Source organism: Lepidochelys kempii, chromosome 3, assembly GCF_965140265.1.
Source record: "Lepidochelys kempii isolate rLepKem1 chromosome 3, rLepKem1.hap2, whole genome shotgun sequence".
Lineage (NCBI taxonomy): Eukaryota > Metazoa > Chordata > Testudines > Cheloniidae > Lepidochelys > Lepidochelys kempii.
The window spans coordinates 151,383,183-151,403,031 of record NC_133258.1 but is presented as its reverse complement, the minus strand read 5'-3'; the positions used below and the strand labels follow the sequence as shown (position 1 = coordinate 151,403,031).

The window sequence follows — 19,849 nt, the reverse complement described above, 5'->3', positions numbered from 1 at the left end:
ATCAGATTCTTGTATTATCAACTTTACTCGCTGAATATTTAGATTAACTGCTAGTGAAGGATGGAATTGTTCACATGATGGTGCATTCTCATTGAGTCTAGAAAGTTTTGGTTCTGGGGAGGGATAGCTCAGTGGTTTGAGCATTGGCCTGCTAAACCCAGGGTTGTGAGTTCAATCCTTGAGGGGGCCATTTAGGGATCTGGGGCAAAAATTGAGGATTGGTCCTGCTTTGAGCAGGGGGTTGGACAAGATGATCTCCTGAGGTCCCTTCCAACTCTGATATTCTATGATTCTATGATTCTCAGAAGCTCTGGAGGGTTCCCTTCTCCCATTTCTGTCTCCACTTCTGTTTCCAGCTCAGTCAGATCTTTGTCTCTTAATGTTATCCAATCCCTTTTGCTTCACCCAACTCCCTTTCTCCAACTCCAACAGACTCCATGGACATCCAAATCTTTCTCTTTGACCTCAACAGACCCTTTAACTCTCTAGCTTTGTCCTTGAGGCCCCCTACTTTCAATTTACATTCCACAGGAGATAATCTCAGGTCCTGCACGTTCTCTGATGACTTCTTACCTGCTATTGTCTTTACATTTCTTTCCCTGGATTGCAGGAGTCATTCGCTGTATAGGTATTGTGTGAAACTGGGGAAATATTTTCACAACGTTTTTGTAGCATTTTCCATTTTGTCCATTTTTCATGCCCTTGAAATGTCACAATTCGGAACATTTGTGGGTATTATAATGTGTCTGCGGAAGAAGACCTCTGTGTAGCTTGAAAGCTTGTCTCTCTCACCAACAGAAGTTGGTCCAATAAAAAATGTTACCTCACCCACCTTGTCTCTGAGGAAAAAATCCTCTGTTGGTGAATTTCCATTTGAGCTCATTTGTGGAGAAAAGACTACCCACAAAACTCAAGTCACTAAAAATGCTCAAATTTCAAGCAGTTTGAATCTTGCTGCAAATATTTTGCCCACTCTACACAGAATACCTCGCTCCCTTCAATTCCCCAGAAACCCTGTAACTCACAAGATTTGAAATCAGCAGTTTGGCCTGTCTGTGCCTTCCAAGACCCTGTCAGAAAGGAGGCTGATAATTTTCTAATGCAACCCAAATAAACCTGAGGTATGTTCAGAGTGAAAACTGTAGGGAACACTTTCAAAAGCACCTAACTGATATAGAAGCCTAAGTTCTATTTTCAAAAGTGACTTAGGAATTTAGGAGCCTAATTCTAGTTGGAAGTCAAAGAGAAGACTCCTAAGTACCTAAGTCACATTTGAAAGTGGGACTTCACCTCTAAGTCACTCAGATGTTTTTGAAAATTTTACTCAAGTTCTAAAGTTCTGTATTGATCTGATAGCTCTGAAGAAAAGTGGAACTCCTTTGTGCCTAGTTATTGCATCACAGTAATAATATGTCATACATTACCCATTCTCTTGAGGCCCTTTTAACACCCAGACACAATGGTGTGAGATAAGCATGAAGTATTAAACACTTATTGAAAGCTGCATTTTGTATTAATTTAAATTTAATTAATTTAAAGTGAGTGTCATTTCAATGCAGTAGGCAGATACCAATGGTATAGGACTTCAGGAGTTAAAGAGAAATGTTCAACCCCATAACCTATGAGTTTCTCATTTGAAAATAACTTACACTCTTGGGCACAGTATATTCTGCAAAACTGAACCTGGCACGATGTAACACAGTAAAATATTAGTAATAAATTTCTTTCCTTTTTCAAGTTCTCTGCCAGAAATATCAATTCATAAGCCAAAGTGAATGAACTACTGCAGGGTTAAAAAAGCAGGAATACACCAAGCCCACCACCTAGCGGAAACACACTGCTCCTGAATAACACCATGTTGTAATTCTCTCTTAGTACTGACATAAGAAATACTGCTGTATATACTAACCCCATAGACACAGGAAAGCTGCTGGACAAGGTGAAATTGACATCTATGGCAGAAATCTGCCTTCCTAATTGAGAGATCCCTTGATAATGGCATCTCTCCAGGGGCAGAATGTGCTACACCCTTTTGCAATAAGCAAAGCTATGATCAACAAGCCAGATCCGTAGGTCCTTGCTCAGTTTTTATCCAGTCTCCCTTTGATTTCAGTAATAATTTTGCCTGAGTAAAGGCTGGGTACAAACTGAGTTAAGGCCTCAACGTTTGGCTCAGTATTAATTTAGAGAGTTCACAAAATGTATTTCTAAAATACACCAAAATCCTCCATCGTGAAATTAAAACTCCTTCATAGAAAGTGAAATGGTGCATTGTCCTCTGATTCTTTACCCCCTTGTTTGCCACTCTAAAACATTAAGTCCTAAGAGTGCTTTTTTGTGGCCATATTCACTATGCTAGTGCCATCATCACATAAGTTGGATAGAAAATTCCCTTATTCCTGTAAGCAAGAGGTGTTTTTGGTAGTTAAAACAAAAAAGCAGCATCACTTGCCCCATAACCTTAGCCATGCAGAACACAATGCCATCCACAGCCTCAGAAACAACTCTGACATCATAATCAAAAAGGCTGACAGAGGAGGTGCTGTCGTCATCATGAATAGGTTGGAATATGAACAAGAGGCTGCTAGGCAGCTCTCCAACACCATTTTCTACAAGCCATTACCCTCTGATCCCACTGAGGGTTACCAAAAGAAACTACAGCATTTGCTCAAGAAACTCCCTGAAAAAGCACAAGAACAAATCCGCACAGACACACCCCTGGAACCCCGACCTGGGGTATTCTATCTGCTACCCAAGATCCATAAACCTGGAAATCCTGGGCGCCCCATCATCTCAGGCATTGGCACCCTGACAGCAGGATTGTCTGGCTATGTAGACTCCCTCCTCAGGCCCTACGCTACCAGCACTCCCAGCTATCTTCGAGACACCACCGACTTCCTGAGGAAACTACAATCCATCGGTGATCTTCCTGAAAACACCATCCTGGCCACTATGGATGTAGAAGCCCTCTACACCAACGTTCCACACAAAGATGGACTACAAGCCGTCAGGAACAGTATCCCCAATAACGTCACGGCAAACCTGGTGGCTGAACTTTGTGACTTTGTCCTCACCCATAACTATTTCACATTTGGGGACAATGTATACCTTCAAATCAGCGGCACTGCTATGGGTACCCGCATGGCTCCACAGTATGCCAACATTTTTATGGCTGACTTAGAACAACGCTTCCTCAGCTCTCGTCCCCTAACGCCCCTACTCTACTTGCACTATATTGATGACATCTTCATCATCTGGACCCATGGGAAAGAAGCCCTTGAGGAATTCCACCATGATTTCAACAATTTCCATCCCACCATCAACCTCAGCCTGGACCAGTCCACACAAGAGATCCACTTCCTGGACACTACGGTGCTAATAAGCGATGGTCACATAAACACCACCCTATACCGGAGACCTACTGACCACTATTCCTACCTACATGCTTCCAGCTTTCACCCAGACCACACCACACAATCCATCGTCTACAGCCAAGCTCTGCGATACAACCGCATTTGCTCCAACCCTCAGACAGAGACAAACACCTACAAGATCTCTTTCAAGCATTCTTACAACTACAGTACCCACCTGCTGAAGTGAAGAAACAAATTGACAGAGCCAGAAGAGTACCCAGAGATCACCTACTACAGGACAGGCCCAACAAAGAAAATAACAGAATGCCACTAGCCATCACCTTCAGCCTCCAACTAAAACCTCTCCAACGCATCATCAAGGATCTACAACCTATCCTGAAGGACGACCCATCACTCTCACAAATCTTGGGAGACAGGCCAGTCCTTGCTTACAGACAGCCCCCCAACCTGGAGCAAATACTCACCAGCAACCACACAACAGAACCACTAACCCAGGAACCTATCCTTGCAACAAAGTCCGTTGCCAACTGTGTCCACATATCTTTGAGGGGACACCATCATAGGGCCTAATCACATCAGCCACACTATCAGAGGCTCGTTCACCTGCACATCTACGAATGTGATATATGCCATCATGTGCCAGCAATGCCCCTCTGCCATGTATGGTGGTCAAACTGGCCAGTCTCTATGTAAAAGAATAAATGGACACAAATCAGATGTCAAGAATTATAACATTCAAAAACTAGTCAGAGAACACTTCAATCTCTCTGGTCACTCGATTACAGACCTAAAAGTCGCAATATTACAACAAAAAGACTTCAGAAACAGACTCCAACAAGAGACTGCTGAATTGGAATTAATTTGCAAACGGGATACAATTAACTTAGGCTTGAATAGAGACTGGGAGTGGATGGGTCATTACACAAAGTAAAACTATTTCCCCATGTTTATTCCCCCCCTCCATCCCCCACTGTTCCTCAGATGTTCTTGTTAACTGCTGGAAATGGCCCACCTTGATTATCACTACAAAGGGTTTTCTCTTCCCCCCTGCCCCCGCTATCCTGCTGGTATTAGCTCATCTTAAGTGATCACTCTCCTTACAGTGTGTATGATAACACCCATTTTTTCATGTTCTGTGAGTATATAAATCTCCTCACTGTATTTTCCACTGAATGCATCCGATGAAGTGAGCTGTAGCTCACGAAAGCTTATGCTCAAATAAATTGGTTAGTCTCTAAGGTGCCACAAGTACTTCTTTTCTTTTTGCGAATACAGACTAACACGGCTGCTACTCTGAAACCATTCTAAAAACCAGCTTCATTGTAGTCATTTCAGATGTATCCAGAAGTTTCCTCCACATAAACTCTTAATTATCCCTCCATTTTCCACCTCCAGTTTTTCAGATACCAGTAGAGTCAACCCCAGTGAAGATCGTGGTAGGAAAAACAACTTGAGCAGGATCAGCAACTCAGCTTCAAATACAAGGTAGGGAGCATGTTGGTGTGATTCAGAGGGTAAGGTAGGCTGGCATTTTGTCTCCAGTGCATTAGAATCCTGAATGTTCCATTGTCATCTCTCCGTGTCTCTTAATAATATACTGAAGCTGCTCATTTTGAATCTGACTTTATAATTAAAGGTAAGGCTTTGTCCTCACTTATACCCCATGCACCCATATTGAGAGGTGACTCCCCACGTTTCGTGCACTTACTGTTTGACTGGAGGCAGTTTTCTGCTGGTTCATATTGTGAAACATATACCATAACAACATAAAAGGCTCTTTTTATATTCTTTTGTTTTTAAATGGGGATCTTAGAATTTGTAGACCAACGTAGGATGCAGAGACCTTAAAATCAAGAGATCCATAATATTTTTCACCACCATGCTTTTCCCCAACCCCAGGTGTTACAGCAGAATTTTTAATAGGATTTTGCTGTGTGTATTTCCTTAAGACATTCACATTATCCTTTGTGCAAATTATGCCAGTAACAACTGAGAACAACAACCCCTGTGTCTGTCAGGCTGGGTAGTGAGTATTTGTATTGTTTTCTCAAAGGAGGCATAGCTGCCTTATGCTCGACGAATTTGTTAGCAGAGGCTACTGAGATTTTTTGGAATCACTTTTGTTTATGTTCACTTCCCCCCCACTCCAAAAAAGAACTAGCTATAACCCTGCTGTGCTTCAAGTTTAACACTTGAGCTGTTTTTTTACTATAGCCGTATCTAAGAAGATGTGGTTAGCATTTATTTATTTATTTATTTACAATAGGAAAAAGAGCAGAAGGTATTTTCCTCAAATTTTCCAAAATAATCCACTTTTGAGAAGAGGCAAAGCATGGAAAATTTCTTCCCAAAAGATCAGTGTTTCAGAAATGTGTGTGTGTGTGTGTGTGAAATGAGAAAGGAAAAACGGAATGGAAAAAATGGAAGTTAGGCAGCACCTGGTCTTATGTACTGTACATTTTTCACTGTTAACACTGCTGCTAATCAAAATTTAGCAGAAGGTACAGAAAAGTTAACTTTTATATGAATTAGTTACTATACTGTGCTGAATAATTTCTTGATAATGGCTCCTTGATGGCCTACGTCTGAACCCATGAGATGCTGCACAACAGTAACTCCAGGTCATAAAGGAGGACGTTGACTTTCATGTGACAAAGTGTGTTGTAATCTGCTTCCTAAACTGAGAATATCTGACTCTCCCCTGTGGTCCTCAGTTTTTACTCAGTCCTTATAGTTTTTATAGAGATGTCTCCACTAATAGCTACTAGAAAGATCATCCTAAGAAATAGTGCTCTGTTGGAGTTTTAGAATATCCTTGTTAATTAGATAAAAGTAGACATTTTGTGGAGTTTGTAACAATTTCTGTGCAATTGCCATCTTGGTTCTGTGCCAGCAGACCACCACTTACCAGCTAGAGACTTAATTAGCAGGACAGTATCAGACATCTGTTCTATATCAGCCAAGATTATATTCTGCCATAATAGTTACTTAAGTGCTGTCAAGAAAACCAAAATTAGAAAAGAGTTTTTTAAAAAGTAGAATGTCTATATAATCATGATTCCTTTCCATATTTTTATTGTGCTTTGATTATGATAGTTTCTATTTGGAAAATGTTAGTAGTATTTATTATGGTACCAGTTATGGACTAGTTCATCTATTAACCAATGTGAAGGCATAGGGCCAAATCTTCAGCTGGAGTAAATTTACATCAATGGAGCCATGCCATTTTATACTAGCTGAAGATCTGACCCATGATCTTTGTGTCAAAGAATTTATAATGTAAGGTCCTGGCTTAACCACATGGGCACAGGGACTCAGTGCAGGATTGGGACTTAAATAGGCAAAAAGATATTGCAGTAAGCTGCTGTTTATCCCCTAGACTTGTCCTGGTTGCAGTGACTGCTGGCAAATGTCATGAACATCATGTGATCCACAATCTCGTTCTACATGTACATCCATGCTGACATGCTATTCCATGGAATGCTCACTCAGCTTGCCTCTCGGAGGCACAGATGCAACAGATTTGTCCAATGCTAATAGCAGCATCAGTTCTGTAGCAAAGAGTCGCATTGCATAGATACACCCACTATTTCTCTAGTGACCTCATTATATTATTTAACTCTGCTTGACAGTAATTTTCTGTGGGTTGACATTAAAATATTTTTAACTCTTTGTGTGTGAGAGGAGAGCATGTAATAACTAAACAGGTTGCAGTTTGTTAGATTTATGGGAATCCCGGTGTATTTTAAAAGCGTATACAGATCGGAAAGTTTAAACACCATGGCCTTGATTTTGCCCTAACTTAGGCTGGCTTCTGCCAACACAACCTCAGGCGAAAGCCCTTAAATCTATCTTTTTTTCAAACAGAAAAAAAGGGGACAGGAATAGAGAACATAGAATCAATCTGCTTACTCAGCTGAGTCCCTGAATATACTTGTTTATTTCAGGACCCCTCGGAGTTCAAGTTCGTCTATCCCACTCACTGGAGACAGCCAGACTGATGCTGACATTCTTGCTTTCATTAAAGCCAGACAGAATCTCCTGCAGAAGAAAGGTAAACTCTGCTAACTGTACTAGGCCAAACTGAGCTCTCTGCTACAGCAGTTTATATATATCAATGCTAATATAAATCTCCTTTGGGTATTTGTCACTAAATCAGAGGGTAAGAGTAGTCATAGGTGGACAGTAAATTTCACTCTCCAGTGTGAGTAAATAAAACTGGCAGTAGGTAGAAGGCAGTAAACACACAGCAGTGGCACCCAGAGGTGGCCTGGAAGTAATTCATCACAATAAAGACAAAAGTTTCTTCTCTGTTTTTTTTTACAACAGTTTTTAATGACAGTAGCAAATTAGAGAGAAGATGAAAGCAGCAGTGATTACTGAAGCAATAACTTTCCATCACCACTCAAGTGCTGATGACAGCATTACTCTGCAAGCTATCAGCCCCTGGCAGATGGTGTTAGCATTATCACAGAGTGGTGCTTTAGTATCACTCTGCTTATCAGGAATAACTCTCAGGTAAATACACACAGGCTGCAAATCCAGCCACCTTATGCCCATCCAAAGCAAACACTCAGCACACTTAGGGTTTAGGTTCCCTTTTGTCTTAATTTAGTAAGGCTGTTGTCAAGCTTCTTCTGGAGACGTTAAAGTTAAATTTGTAGGCAGCTCACCTATGAGCCAGGCTACAGAAAAAAGCAACATTTAAAGCAAACATCTAAGGCTTTTAGAAGGTCCAAGATTCATCCCATTTGTAACATACAAAAAATGAACTTCGAATTACAAGGGCGCAATTTGTCATGAAATAATTTCTGAAAGCCCATCAAGAATGAATCTGTCAGCTGCCTTTCCTAACCTGCTTGTTATTTGTCTATAGGCTATCACGTAGAATCATGTGTGGATCTCAAAGAAGGCTAGGCATTACCAAAACTGATAAACTTAAGTTTCAGGCCCACCTGTGTCTGAAAGAGATGCCTGCAGAACAGAGGATGGTCAACACATTTTAAACTGTGTTAAAGTTCAGTTATAAACACTATGGAGATAAGTGTGGTACCACGTGCAGGATGCTTACCACAACCAGCCTGGCAGTGCAGGGTAGGATGACTTAGAAGGTACAGTGTGACTTACAGACATGTACAGCCTGCCAAGCACTGTACATTACAGTATATGCACTGGGGCCTAGCAAAGTTCCTAGCCAGCAGATTGTCCACCAGGTGCAGTAGATGGGTCCCCCTCTGAGCTCTCCTTCAAAAGCCAGGTGGAGGCCTCTGTTCACTTCTCACCCAGGACCAGCACACCCTTCTTACACAGGCTTAATTGATAATTAATTGATAATTAATATTCATGGTAAATAGGCCCAATGGCCTGTGATGGGATGTTAGATGGGGTGGGATCTGTGTTACTACAGAGAATTCTTTCCTGGGTATCTGGCTGGTGAATCTTGCCCATATGGGTTCAGGGTTCAGCTGATCACCATATTTGGGGTCGGGAAAGAATTTTCCTCCGGGGCAGATTGGCAGAGACCCTGGAGGTTTTTCGCCTTCCTCTGTACCATGGGGCAAGGGTCACTTGCTGGAGGATTCTCTGCTCCTTGAAGTCTTTAAACCATGATTTGAGGACTTCAATAGCTCAGACATAGGTGAGAGGTTTATCGCAGGAGTGGGTGGGTGAGATTCTGTGGCCTGCATTGTGCAGGAGGTCAGACTAGATGATCATAATGGTCCCTTCTGACCTTAATATCTATGAATCTATGATTGGATTTGGCCCTAAATGATTTCAGTTCTCCGCATCCCTCAGACACACCCCCAGCTTTCCGACAGCCCCTGGTCTTATGCTCCTGTTATCTCTGTTCTCCATTGCTTCTCGTGACGTTCACCACCAGTGCTTCCCAATACAAAGGAAGTCTTAACCACACATGCATTCAGGCTAAAGGCAGTAGACAGTAATAGTGACTGTTGCAGTAACTGTTCATGGATTAACTAACAGAGGATTTTGAGAGCAGCTGGGCCCAGGGCAAAGGAAAAGGAGAGGGCCCAGAGCAGTGTTTATTAGATAAAGAAATCTCAGGTAAAGTTCAGAGGAAGCTGAGTAGGCAGGACGAGGGAGTTGCTCAAAGTGAGTGCTTTGGGAAAGTGGACAATAATAATAACTAGCTCTTAGATCTCAGACACTTGGCAAAGAAAATCAGTATAATTATTCCCATTTTAGAAATGGGGAAACTGAGTCACAGGGAGGTGAAATGACTTACCCATGGTCACCCAGCAGATGGAACCCAGGTGTTTTGAGTCCCTGCCCAGTGCTCTATCCACTAAGCCATACTGCGTACCCAGAGTCCAAACCTTTTTAGGCTTATCCATTCTGTAAGCATTTGAGCTCTTTTCCATCATGGTGCTTTCTCCAAGACTGTTCCATTTCACTCATGGAGCTTGGTTTTCTTCATGGGAAATCCCTGCAGGTGACTCCAGCAGAAAACATTGTCTGAGCCAAACCAAAGTCTGCTAAGGCCTGGAAAATGTCATCATACTTCCTCTCCCTTCCCTCAATGACCCTGGCCCTTTGAAACTGCTCCATGATATCAATAGCCCAGAAACACATCAAAGGCTCTGCTTTGTATTAGCTGAAAAGAGAGGATAAAATGTGTGCAGAGGCCAATGGTGTGGAAAACAAGTTTCATAAATAGAAAAAGCATCAGCGTGGGAATGCACAACATCCTTAATGAAAGTAATACAGTGGAAAATGGCCTCTTTGAAGGGGTCCCAGGGGGAGATTAGTTAGGCGCTCACAGATCATTGCCATTCATGTCTCTGAGCTTTACAAACAGACATTAATTAAACAGGCACACATGCAGTACTTTTTGCTCGTTTGGATATCTCTCTGTTCATCAAGCCGCCTTGGAGTAGCTTGCTGGGGTTGCTAACATTAAACATAGCTCGTAAAGTTACTTACAAAGGGCTGCTCTGTGAGCATAAACATTTGTTTCACCGTTCATTCTTGGGATATTGAAGTCAAAACAGTTGGCAGGTCAATGATATGCTGGCCTAAAACTCTTGGATTCAGACCTCTTCTTGCCCTGCATCTGTTTTTGTCTGTAGAGAAGCCATTGGTTTAAAATTGATGACAATGTCTTGAACTACAGTCTGATTAACAGTGTCCTTATCTGCTTTCAGGCTTGGGGAACAAGTGAATTTCTTGTTGCACTCCAATACTCCTTCTGTAAATGAAGAAAAATGGACAATTCAAAAATCTCTCCTCTTCCCCCACCTTCTCTCTTTAAGAACCAGGAACAGCTCACCACTTTGGGTCTGCAGCTTGACTGAGAAAAAAGAGTGACTTGTGTATGTCACACCTGTGCAATCATCTCTTCAGCATGGACAAAGATCAAGCCCAACTGAAGCAATGAGACAGGGGAAAAAAACGTTTTGTTTATTGGGAATGTTATGGTTATTTTGTAAAACATCAAAATTAGTTAGCACTTTTTAAAACCACTTTTCCATCACTACTATAAGTGGAACATTTCTTTGCTGCTGATGCAAAGAGTTTTTTCTCTTTTTCTGATTGTACTTTGGAAGCCTATGAATATAGTTATATGAAATTCAACAGTTTTGTCCACAGGTGTTTGTACAAACATTGTTGAGTTTGATTCAGGTGGGTTTCACAGTTGTGCTGTGCAAAAATAGTAAATATTTGGGTCATGAAATTTAGTAGTTTTATTCAGGACCATTGATTAATGCCAGCACATCACTTTTATTGTTTTGTTTTGTTTTTTGTGAGAAAGGCAGTTTTCATACAAAATACCTGAAATTTTGAGATCACGAATTATAATATGAAAACTGATCTGCATTGAAGTGAAATTTCATAAATCAAAGTTTCCAGAAATGTTAGGTCTTTCACTTGGATACATTAAATTTAATGTAAAAATGTATTGTCCACAAAATGTCAAGGTTTAAAAAAACCAAAACAACGATATCTTGCAGGTTTAAAGTAAAATCAAGGCAATTTTTGCAGAATCCAAACAAAATATGAAAATGTAAATGTAAAGTTTTAATGTTTTGTTGCAAATACTGTTCTTTGTATAACCTCATTTTGCAACCCCATGTCTCACTTTCAGTTTCAGATTCAAGCAAATCTAAAACATAAAAGCAAAATTTAGTTTCTAAAATGTACATAGTTTCAGACTGAAACCACTGTGTTTCATGCTATTGAGCAACTTGCAGTAATGAAATCTGAAATCTCTTTGTTATTCATGTACAAAATACAGATAACTTGATTGGTAGGAGTCATGTATTCTTTAGGGCATAAACTTCAACTTCAAATGGTACTAAATTTTGCACCAACTGAAAATTATGCAATGAATTGGAAAATACTCAAAGCCACAGGTTTTCATCAAATGAACAATTAAAATATGATCAATAATGTAATCTATTATTTAAAAAAAAGCAGTGTATTTCCATGCATTTCCATTTACTGCAAAAATCAACAGGAGTGCCACAGAAATCAGTATGTTTTGCAAAGAATTTAGCAAGCACCAGCTGAAGTGGGGGTCAAGTCTATGGTTATTCATCATCAGCGAGGAAGTGGGGGGTTGAGGTTTTGATAACTTGTAGCAGAAGGGACATAGTTCTTCCTGCTCTGGAGGACCCAAAACACAAAAAGTTGCACATGTTAAGTGCTTACTCATTAATCCAAAATTACTTGTCCACCATTTTTTCAATGACCACCCCATAAAGACTGCACCTTCTAGATAGCTCCTATTTCTGTATGACAGTTGGGTTGACTGTAGCATACTAATGCTACCTGTCTTGATAGTCCCTCTTCAGATAATCTCCTGAGTCACTGGAAAGGGCCCTGGTGTTTACCAAGAGGAAGGTACAGTCAGTGGCATCCGTTTATATTTGGATTTGAGCCTGCCTAGCCACCTGTTAAACAGTTTTTCTAAGTAAAGAGGTTTTTGTGCATGACTGAGTACTGTCTGTTGACCGTGATATCTAGCCAGTGGTTATGCAAACTTGTAGATATAGTAAATTCTGTTTACTTAACGTCTCCAACCAGAGCAAGCTGTCTTCTAAATCGAAAGACCTTGATTGCAGAGATGTCTTGGGGCAGTAGCAGTACACTGCTGGGTGCCATGCAGATGTTCCCAGGAGGACCTTGTGCCAAGCACCAGGGGCCACATCATCCCCTCTTGTGGTACAACACAGACATTTTCTACACTCGCATTCCCTTCCACAGGTTTTACCAGAGGAGAAGATGGATCTTCACTGAGCTCCCCAATAGCATCATCACTTCTGGTCGGGCCAAAGTGTGTCCACACATTCATGGAAAGGGTCACAAAGCCTGCTCCCATTTGTGGTGAATCCCCAGGGCTCCACACAGAGGCCAGAGACACCCATGTGGATGCCTTGTGCTCTCCAACTCTTACCCCTGGTCACCCCCCTTCCACTGCATCCTGGCCACAATAGCTACAGGAACTCTGAGGAAAAGATGATACCACTGCAGGCTTAGCAACTCCTGTAAAGAGGATTGAACCCATGATGACATAGGCCTAGGTATCAAATACTGAGATTCACACATATGGCATCACCAGTATGTATTGTAGCATCCTCTCTCTGTGAGTTGTTACTCTTCTAGTTCAGCCAATCTTAGAATGGAAGTGTTTAGTATCAATAGTATAAATTGAAGCCATTTCAAATAAAGAGTTAAGCTTTTGTAAATGCTAATTGTTCTATCTGCGGAGAATATGGATGTTGACAAGATGAAACTCCAGGCATGACTTGTGCTCGGAGGCACATTTGATGTCTCTATATAGAATGTATTTCTTTTCCATGTTCATTTTATTAATAACCACAAAAAATCCAATTTCTATTTTTAATATTTTACATTAATCATTTTTGGGTTTGGTTTAAATAATTGTAAATGGTCTTTTTCCAATTTTTTCCATTTCACTTCCTCTAATATTTGTTATGGAACCTCACCAGTGTGGCCAGCATCACACAGAATTATAATACTAGTTATTACCAATGACTCGATCTGAGGCCAGCACAATAAAACTAGGAATTCTTAACGTCTACCTCTACTTTTCTTTGTTCTTAGGGGCATTGCAGTTGAGATGGCCCTCTAGACATGTCCTTCAATATCTGAAGCTCTTTACTCAACACAAATGCTATAATAAGCATACTTGCACTTAGGGCTGTTTATTGATGCCTTGCACGAATTGAAGATACTTTGTACTTTTAAGAGTTTATCTCTGTGAGGAATTGAAACAACCTGATCCAATGTTCAGAGACAGAGCAACAGTAAGATTTAAGGAAACAGGTATTTGTTTGTGGAAATTATGTGAGAAAAGCATAATCAAAACTTTGCCACTTCTTTCATCCATTTCTTCGAAAAGAGAGGGTCCTCTTCCCCCCTACCTGCATTGATACATGTCAGTAAATCAAATTGCATGAGTATAAAACTGACGTGAGATCAAAATCCAGGCCAGAGAATTGCCAGAGGACAGTGTCATGCATGAAGAATCAGTATGTTCATGATATTCATGTTTATTGCACCTCAAAGGAGTGCTCTCTAGGTTCTCATACTCCTGCTGTGAAACTTAAGCCTTGTCAACACTTAAAAGTTTTGTCATGATAGCTATGTTGGTTGGGGGTATGACTAAATCAGTGCTTTTGCCACTATAGCTTATTTCGTTTGAGGAACTGGTTTCAGCTATCGTAGCAAAAGCTGGTATAAACTGCATCTACACAAGGAGGGCTTGCCAGTATAGCCCTACCTCTATCACTGTACCAGCAAACACTTGCTAGTGTAGACAAAGCCTGAGGGAATAAAAACCACTCTAATCATAAAAGGAAAATTGAAACAATTCAACAACTAGATGTGCATAGTTGTTCTGGCCAGAAGCAAAACCCCACTGAACCACTGTATCCTTGCATGCAGATTGTCACCTCGTGCTCTGTTCAGAGAAACCTGTGCCAGAAAACTAGTCATAAGCGTCCTGTCACATCAGCAATTTGAGCCACACAGGATCAGCCAACATAACTGTCAGCTGCACCTCATTACTCATTTTAGACCCAAATTTACCTCTGTCCCACACAGGCCTGCTGTTATCCCGCTTTTCATTACAGTATTGCTTTTGGCACTGGAAATGCGGAATCAGGAAAGTGAAGTTATGGGCAGTGTTACTTACCTTAAAGAAACTAACATTAAACATCAATTTAAGCTTCCTTGGCTATTTTTTTTTTAGGTGTGTCCTTTATTTTGCAGCTGTCCTATATTTTGAAAGCCTGTGTTCCATGTTTAGGACTTGGAATTTTGAGAGCAATGCCAGAGATGGACTCAGCAGAATTGGGGGATTTGGGGGATTTCATTTGTTTAGTGTAGCTAGTGTAATGTGATTTGTCAAGTGGATCACAACCCTAGAAATCATATAGGTGTCCATGCTTTGAGAAGATCTCACGATCTCTGTGTCATAGGCTGGGCCACTTGGGGTCAGTGATCCTTCACGCCAAAATGGAACAGCGAAGGTCTATTATTAATAGTAGTTGAGATGAGCCAAGAAGGAAACATTCAGATCTGGATCCAAGTTAGATTTGGGCAAGGATTCAGGGCTCAGAGTCAAGACTGAATCCATGCTTGGGTTCAAGTTTGGACCCACAGCTCTGAAATTGCACGAGTCGTTCTCATGAGATTTCTGCTGGGAGCCTCCCAAGTTCAGTTTTTATGGTAAATGTTTTTGTAAAGCCCTAGAATTTTTCTGAGCTCAGGACCAGATTTTAATGCATTGGCCAGATTAGCGCATCGGCAAACTAGGAACATGCCTTGGGCCCAAATTCATGGGGGGAGTCGGGAGGGAGGAAAGGGGTACATTTTGTTTTAGTTAACCAATGCAGATTTGCTTGCAAACAGAAAGAACTTCACCCACTTGAATGAGCGGTGTTGTGACCTGGCACACAGGGTCGCACCACCACTCAAATTTGGCCCCGGCACCTCTCCATCACGATGGAGGGCTGCCATCCCAAATTTGAATGAGTGACATTGTGACCTAGTGCCCAGAGTCGCACTTCCCCTGACACTCAAATTTGTCCCAGCTGCCCCTCCATCATATTGCGACCCCATGTGCCAGGTCGCAATGCCACTCACATAAGAGAGTGAAGTTCTTTCAGTCTGCACCAGTAGATTGGCTGGCAGAAGTAGTCCTCACACAGAGCTAAGACTCATTTTGCTATTCCAGTCAAAGCCAAGGTGAAAGGAGGACACTGGATGAAGAAACCATTTCCTTCTCCAACAGCAATACGTGGAAAGTCTAGGATGGGAATTTACTGCAGTGGCATGTATGGAAGGGAACATCACTGAAGTGTATTTTCCTCCTTTCAGTTTATCGACTGTTTGTTGTTATTCATAGTAGAAGGTAGAGGCTCAGAAGTGTATGTTTGCCAGTGGTAGGTTAATCTGTTCCCATCCCAGCTAGCTGTCGTTAAAAAAAACATCTGTACACAAAGAACAACAAAAGAAGTGGGATTAGAACTTATACTTCATCTGGTCATCAGAAGGAGGTTTCCAATCTTATTTTAGCACATTCCTTTATTGAATTCTTGTCATGTGGAGGCCTTACAATATTTTGGTCTCACTTGGGGCAAGAGGGTTGTGGTGAGCTCATTCTATCAAACTCAGAACTCACTCAGACATCATGAGTTCTCAGTTTAAACTCCAAAATTGTAGGTTTGAATTCCATTTGGGTCTAGCAAAACATGAGTTCTGAGCTGCTGATTGGGGACTTCTGGTTTGGGTTGGGTTTTTGTTCACCCTGGTGTAACCCAGAACTAGGACAAGAAGACCTTTCCAATGAGACTCTTTACAGTTTCCATTGCATGAGCTTCCCTTGGGAAACAATGGTTTCAATCTAGGAGAAAACTGTATTGAAAAACTCAAAAAACCCAAAAAAACAAACAAAAAAAAAGGGCCGCAACTCTCCCCCTCCAAAAAAAAAAAAATCCAGAGGGTTTACTTAGAGATTTAAGCTCTCTAGAGTAAGGACCATCTTTTTGTTGTGTGTTTGTACAGCAACTAGCACAGTGGTGTCCTGACCCGTCACCAGGGCTGCTAGATGCTACGATACTATAACCAATAAATGATAAACACAACTGAGTTCTCCCATCCTTTGTCTCTAATAATGGGAGAAGTTTCAAATCACAGGTTTTCTCACTCCATTTTTAGTCTCTTTAAAACATTTTGAAACTGAAAATCCATGCGTCAGTGGTAACAATTGGTTGGGAACTGGGGAAGTTATTCTGATCAAGGGGAAAAAAGAAATACATTGACATTTACAGATTCTAGAGCAAAAGCAACAAATCCAAGAGGCATTCCTTAAGCCCTACAACTGTCTCTGCTGGGGACAGATCTCTAATCGATTCCTCATCAGAAATGTGATTTTTCCATGGGAGGATATGACAGGGGCAGACACAGCGTGACCATTTTCTCTCGTGTTTTATTCCACAAGTTTCAGAACACACTGTTCTGTTCACTTGCATGGAGCTGTGTATGCATGTGAAAATATCTTTGTTAAATGGCCGCTGTGCAATTTTGTCCTTGCACTTATCTCCAAGCTCATTCAGCCAGAAAGCGCCTCATCCCCAACTGTGTATTTACTCTGCATTTTCTCTCTCGCACATGCAATCGATTTGCTTTTTTCTTTTTCCTACTGAAACCCTCATCCTCAGGACATCTCTTATCATATGTTCCAGGTCTCTTTTCAACTTTGCCACAGCTGCTTGGTATATTTTATTTTCAATTAATTGATTTTTGGTGCCTACTTTTTGGAAATGCTTTTTAAGTAATAGTTAATTATTAAAGATAATATCACCTCCTATCAAAGGCCATTAGAAATCTTTTCATTCGGCCCAACCAAATGGGGTCCATCTCTGATGCATGCATAAGGCAGTTCAGCTACAAGTGTCTTAAGTATTGTGATGAACAAACCTCAACAAATTTGGAGGTTCAGTTTATCAAAGCCCCAGACACTTAAGAGTCTCACCCATAACAGCCATACCTATTTGGACTTTTCCTTCTCATGCGACCATCTTTCCTCCACCAGCATCGCCAGATGTTTCTCCCAGGACATGTTGATTTAGGCTTCAAAGTCTGATAATTGGGTCCCCTTTTTGAAAAGAATTCAAGGCCTGTTAGGGAACATGGGTCATTGTCATCTCTGAACTCTTTCTAACCGAAGAAAGGTTCTAGACTGGTTTGGGTAGACCATTTGTTTCATTAGTCATTCATTTAACTAATTTCTGTCACACATTTCACCATGACTTCTTCTTCAATTGTGGGAATTCAACTGAGTTCATCAAATGCTCAGCAAAATAAATGGATTGGCAGCAATCCCAGAAAGCTGCTAACTTTAGGTTTGGATGGCTCTGCCAAGAGGAAGAGCTCCCAGAGGCAAGGGCCCCTCTGGTGAGAGAGCACAGCCTCCTGCTCTGTTGAAGTGAAAGAGCCCAGCTATCAGATATTCAGTATGCAGATTTGCAGTAACACGTGCTTTGCAGCCACTCTGACAGGCAATCTCTTACATAATCTGGTCCCAGATCACGTGTGTACAACAGCCCCCACAATCCATAACAAATGGGCTGTGCCTCTCCTGTGTGCAAGTGGAGAAAACACAGCGGTTTTTGCTGTGGGTCATAGAATCATAGAATATCAGGGTTGGAAGGAACCTCAGGAGGTCATCTAGTCCAACCCCCTGCTCAAAGCAGAACCAATCCCCAATTTTTGCCCCAGATCCCTAAATGGCCCCCTCAAGGATTGAACTCACAACCCTGGGTTTAGCAGGTCAATGCTCAAACCACTGAGCTATCCCTCCCCCCATGAGCTATCCCTCCCTAGGACTAAGCCCGGGCCCTCACTGTAGCCACCAGAAGTTCTGCTTCCAGTGGTGGAGCAAGCTAGCGGTTCAGTGTCTCTAGACCATTTGCTTTACCATTGCATTGGGAGGTTTTGTTGTTTTTTGGCAATATCAATCTCACTTCAGTTTCTGGCTCCTCTCTCCCTCTCCTCAGCTGAGGACTCACCAGAAAACTGAGACTCTAACCCTCTGGAGGGTCCTCTAATGTGGCGTCTCTCTACCAGGCCCCCTCCTCCCCTCTCAGCCACCCAGCAACAGAGCAGCCACCTATGCTCTGAGCCACGTCCAAGAGGTGCTATATTCGTAAGGCAGCTTTTCAGGAGCCTCCGAGGCTGAGCTACACCCAGTCTGCTGCCAGTCAGCCAACCCTCATTCTGACACGGGACAACAGGATTTGGCTCTTACAAACAGCCGTTCAAATGAAGCATGTGAAGATTCTCCCAGAAGGGGATGTGACCCGTCACAGCCTTTAGTTTACTTCCCCAAGCACCATTTCAAGGCTGGTGAAAAAACCCTAACCACTAAGCAAAGGAAGGAAACCATTATCCAGAGCATTTGAACAGAAAGGAGGTTTGATAACAAAACCACAGCACCAGACGTGGCTTTCTTGCCTTGGCTGTGTTTTCTTTCAGCCACATTTTGGCCAAGATGCCATTGGCTCTCCTGTAAAATACAAAACTCCAGCTCCCTTCCAGTGCATGAAAATCACTAAGACTCCCATGAGTAAGTCTGTGGGACCGTTTTAGCTAACGATTAACCTTTAGCCCTCCTTCCCCTTGTGCATTTGGATTAAAAGGGCAACCTGGAGAGCGGCAGCAGCAAAGATGAGTGAATCATTCCCTGAAGCTACAGACTAAGGGCTTTTCCAGGCGTGGAGTCCACCGATAAAGAGTTTGGAACCAGCAAGCCAGGCAGTGAGAGGACTGAACTTGCTCGACACTCTGCTTTGTGACCAAGCTTTACTCAGCATGTTTGTGAGCTTCCTCCTGTTGTGTTCAGTGATGCCACCAATGTTTGTATGGTCCAGCCTACAGATACTGACTTTTCAATGCCTTCAGCTCCATGCTCTTCTCTGTTCTGGGGAGTCTCCTCTAACTAGAGAGATTATAGCACTGCCTTGTACTGAAGTCTAGTGGTTAGAGCAAGGTGCTGGAAGTCAAGACTGTGAGAGTCTCTTCCTGGCTCTGCCATCAACTCACTGTGTGACTTTGGGTAAGTCACTTACCACCTCTGGCCTCAGTTCCCTGCTCTAGAAAATGAGGAGAATGCTGCCCACCTCACAGGGGTTTTGTGGGGCTTCAGCCATCAAGAGTTGTAATGCCTGTTGAGATTCTTGGAGGAAAAGATACTTTATAAGGGTAAAGCGTTCTGATTAACATTCGTGTTACCTAGCAAGGGCTCGCCAGTTAGTACACTCCTGGCTGAAGACAAGATGAAGGGGGATGAATGCTGTTTGCACTCGTTTCATTTCATACAGGCCTGATGCCCTTTAGCTGTTTAAACAGACCGTGTGATTCCTCGGTGCTGGGGGTAGTGTCCCTCGCGGCACATTAACCCAGTGAGTGCTCAGAAGGGAGAG

The 19,849-nt window shown here is 42.0% G+C and overlaps 1 protein-coding gene across 1 annotated transcript in view; it reads left to right on the top strand.

Annotated features, from left to right (window-relative positions):
• Nucleotides 1-11,037, top strand: part of KIF6 (kinesin family member 6) — a 286,955-nt gene extending 275,918 nt beyond the window's left edge. The window contains exons 20-22 of the mRNA XM_073338562.1: nucleotides 4,770-4,859; nucleotides 7,322-7,428; nucleotides 10,541-11,037. Of these exons, the coding sequence (XP_073194663.1) occupies nucleotides 4,770-4,859; nucleotides 7,322-7,428; nucleotides 10,541-10,557 (214 nt within the window). The 3' untranslated portion in view covers nucleotides 10,558-11,037. The remainder of the gene's footprint in view (nucleotides 1-4,769; nucleotides 4,860-7,321; nucleotides 7,429-10,540) is intronic.
• Nucleotides 11,038-19,849: the final 8,812 nt, after the last annotated feature.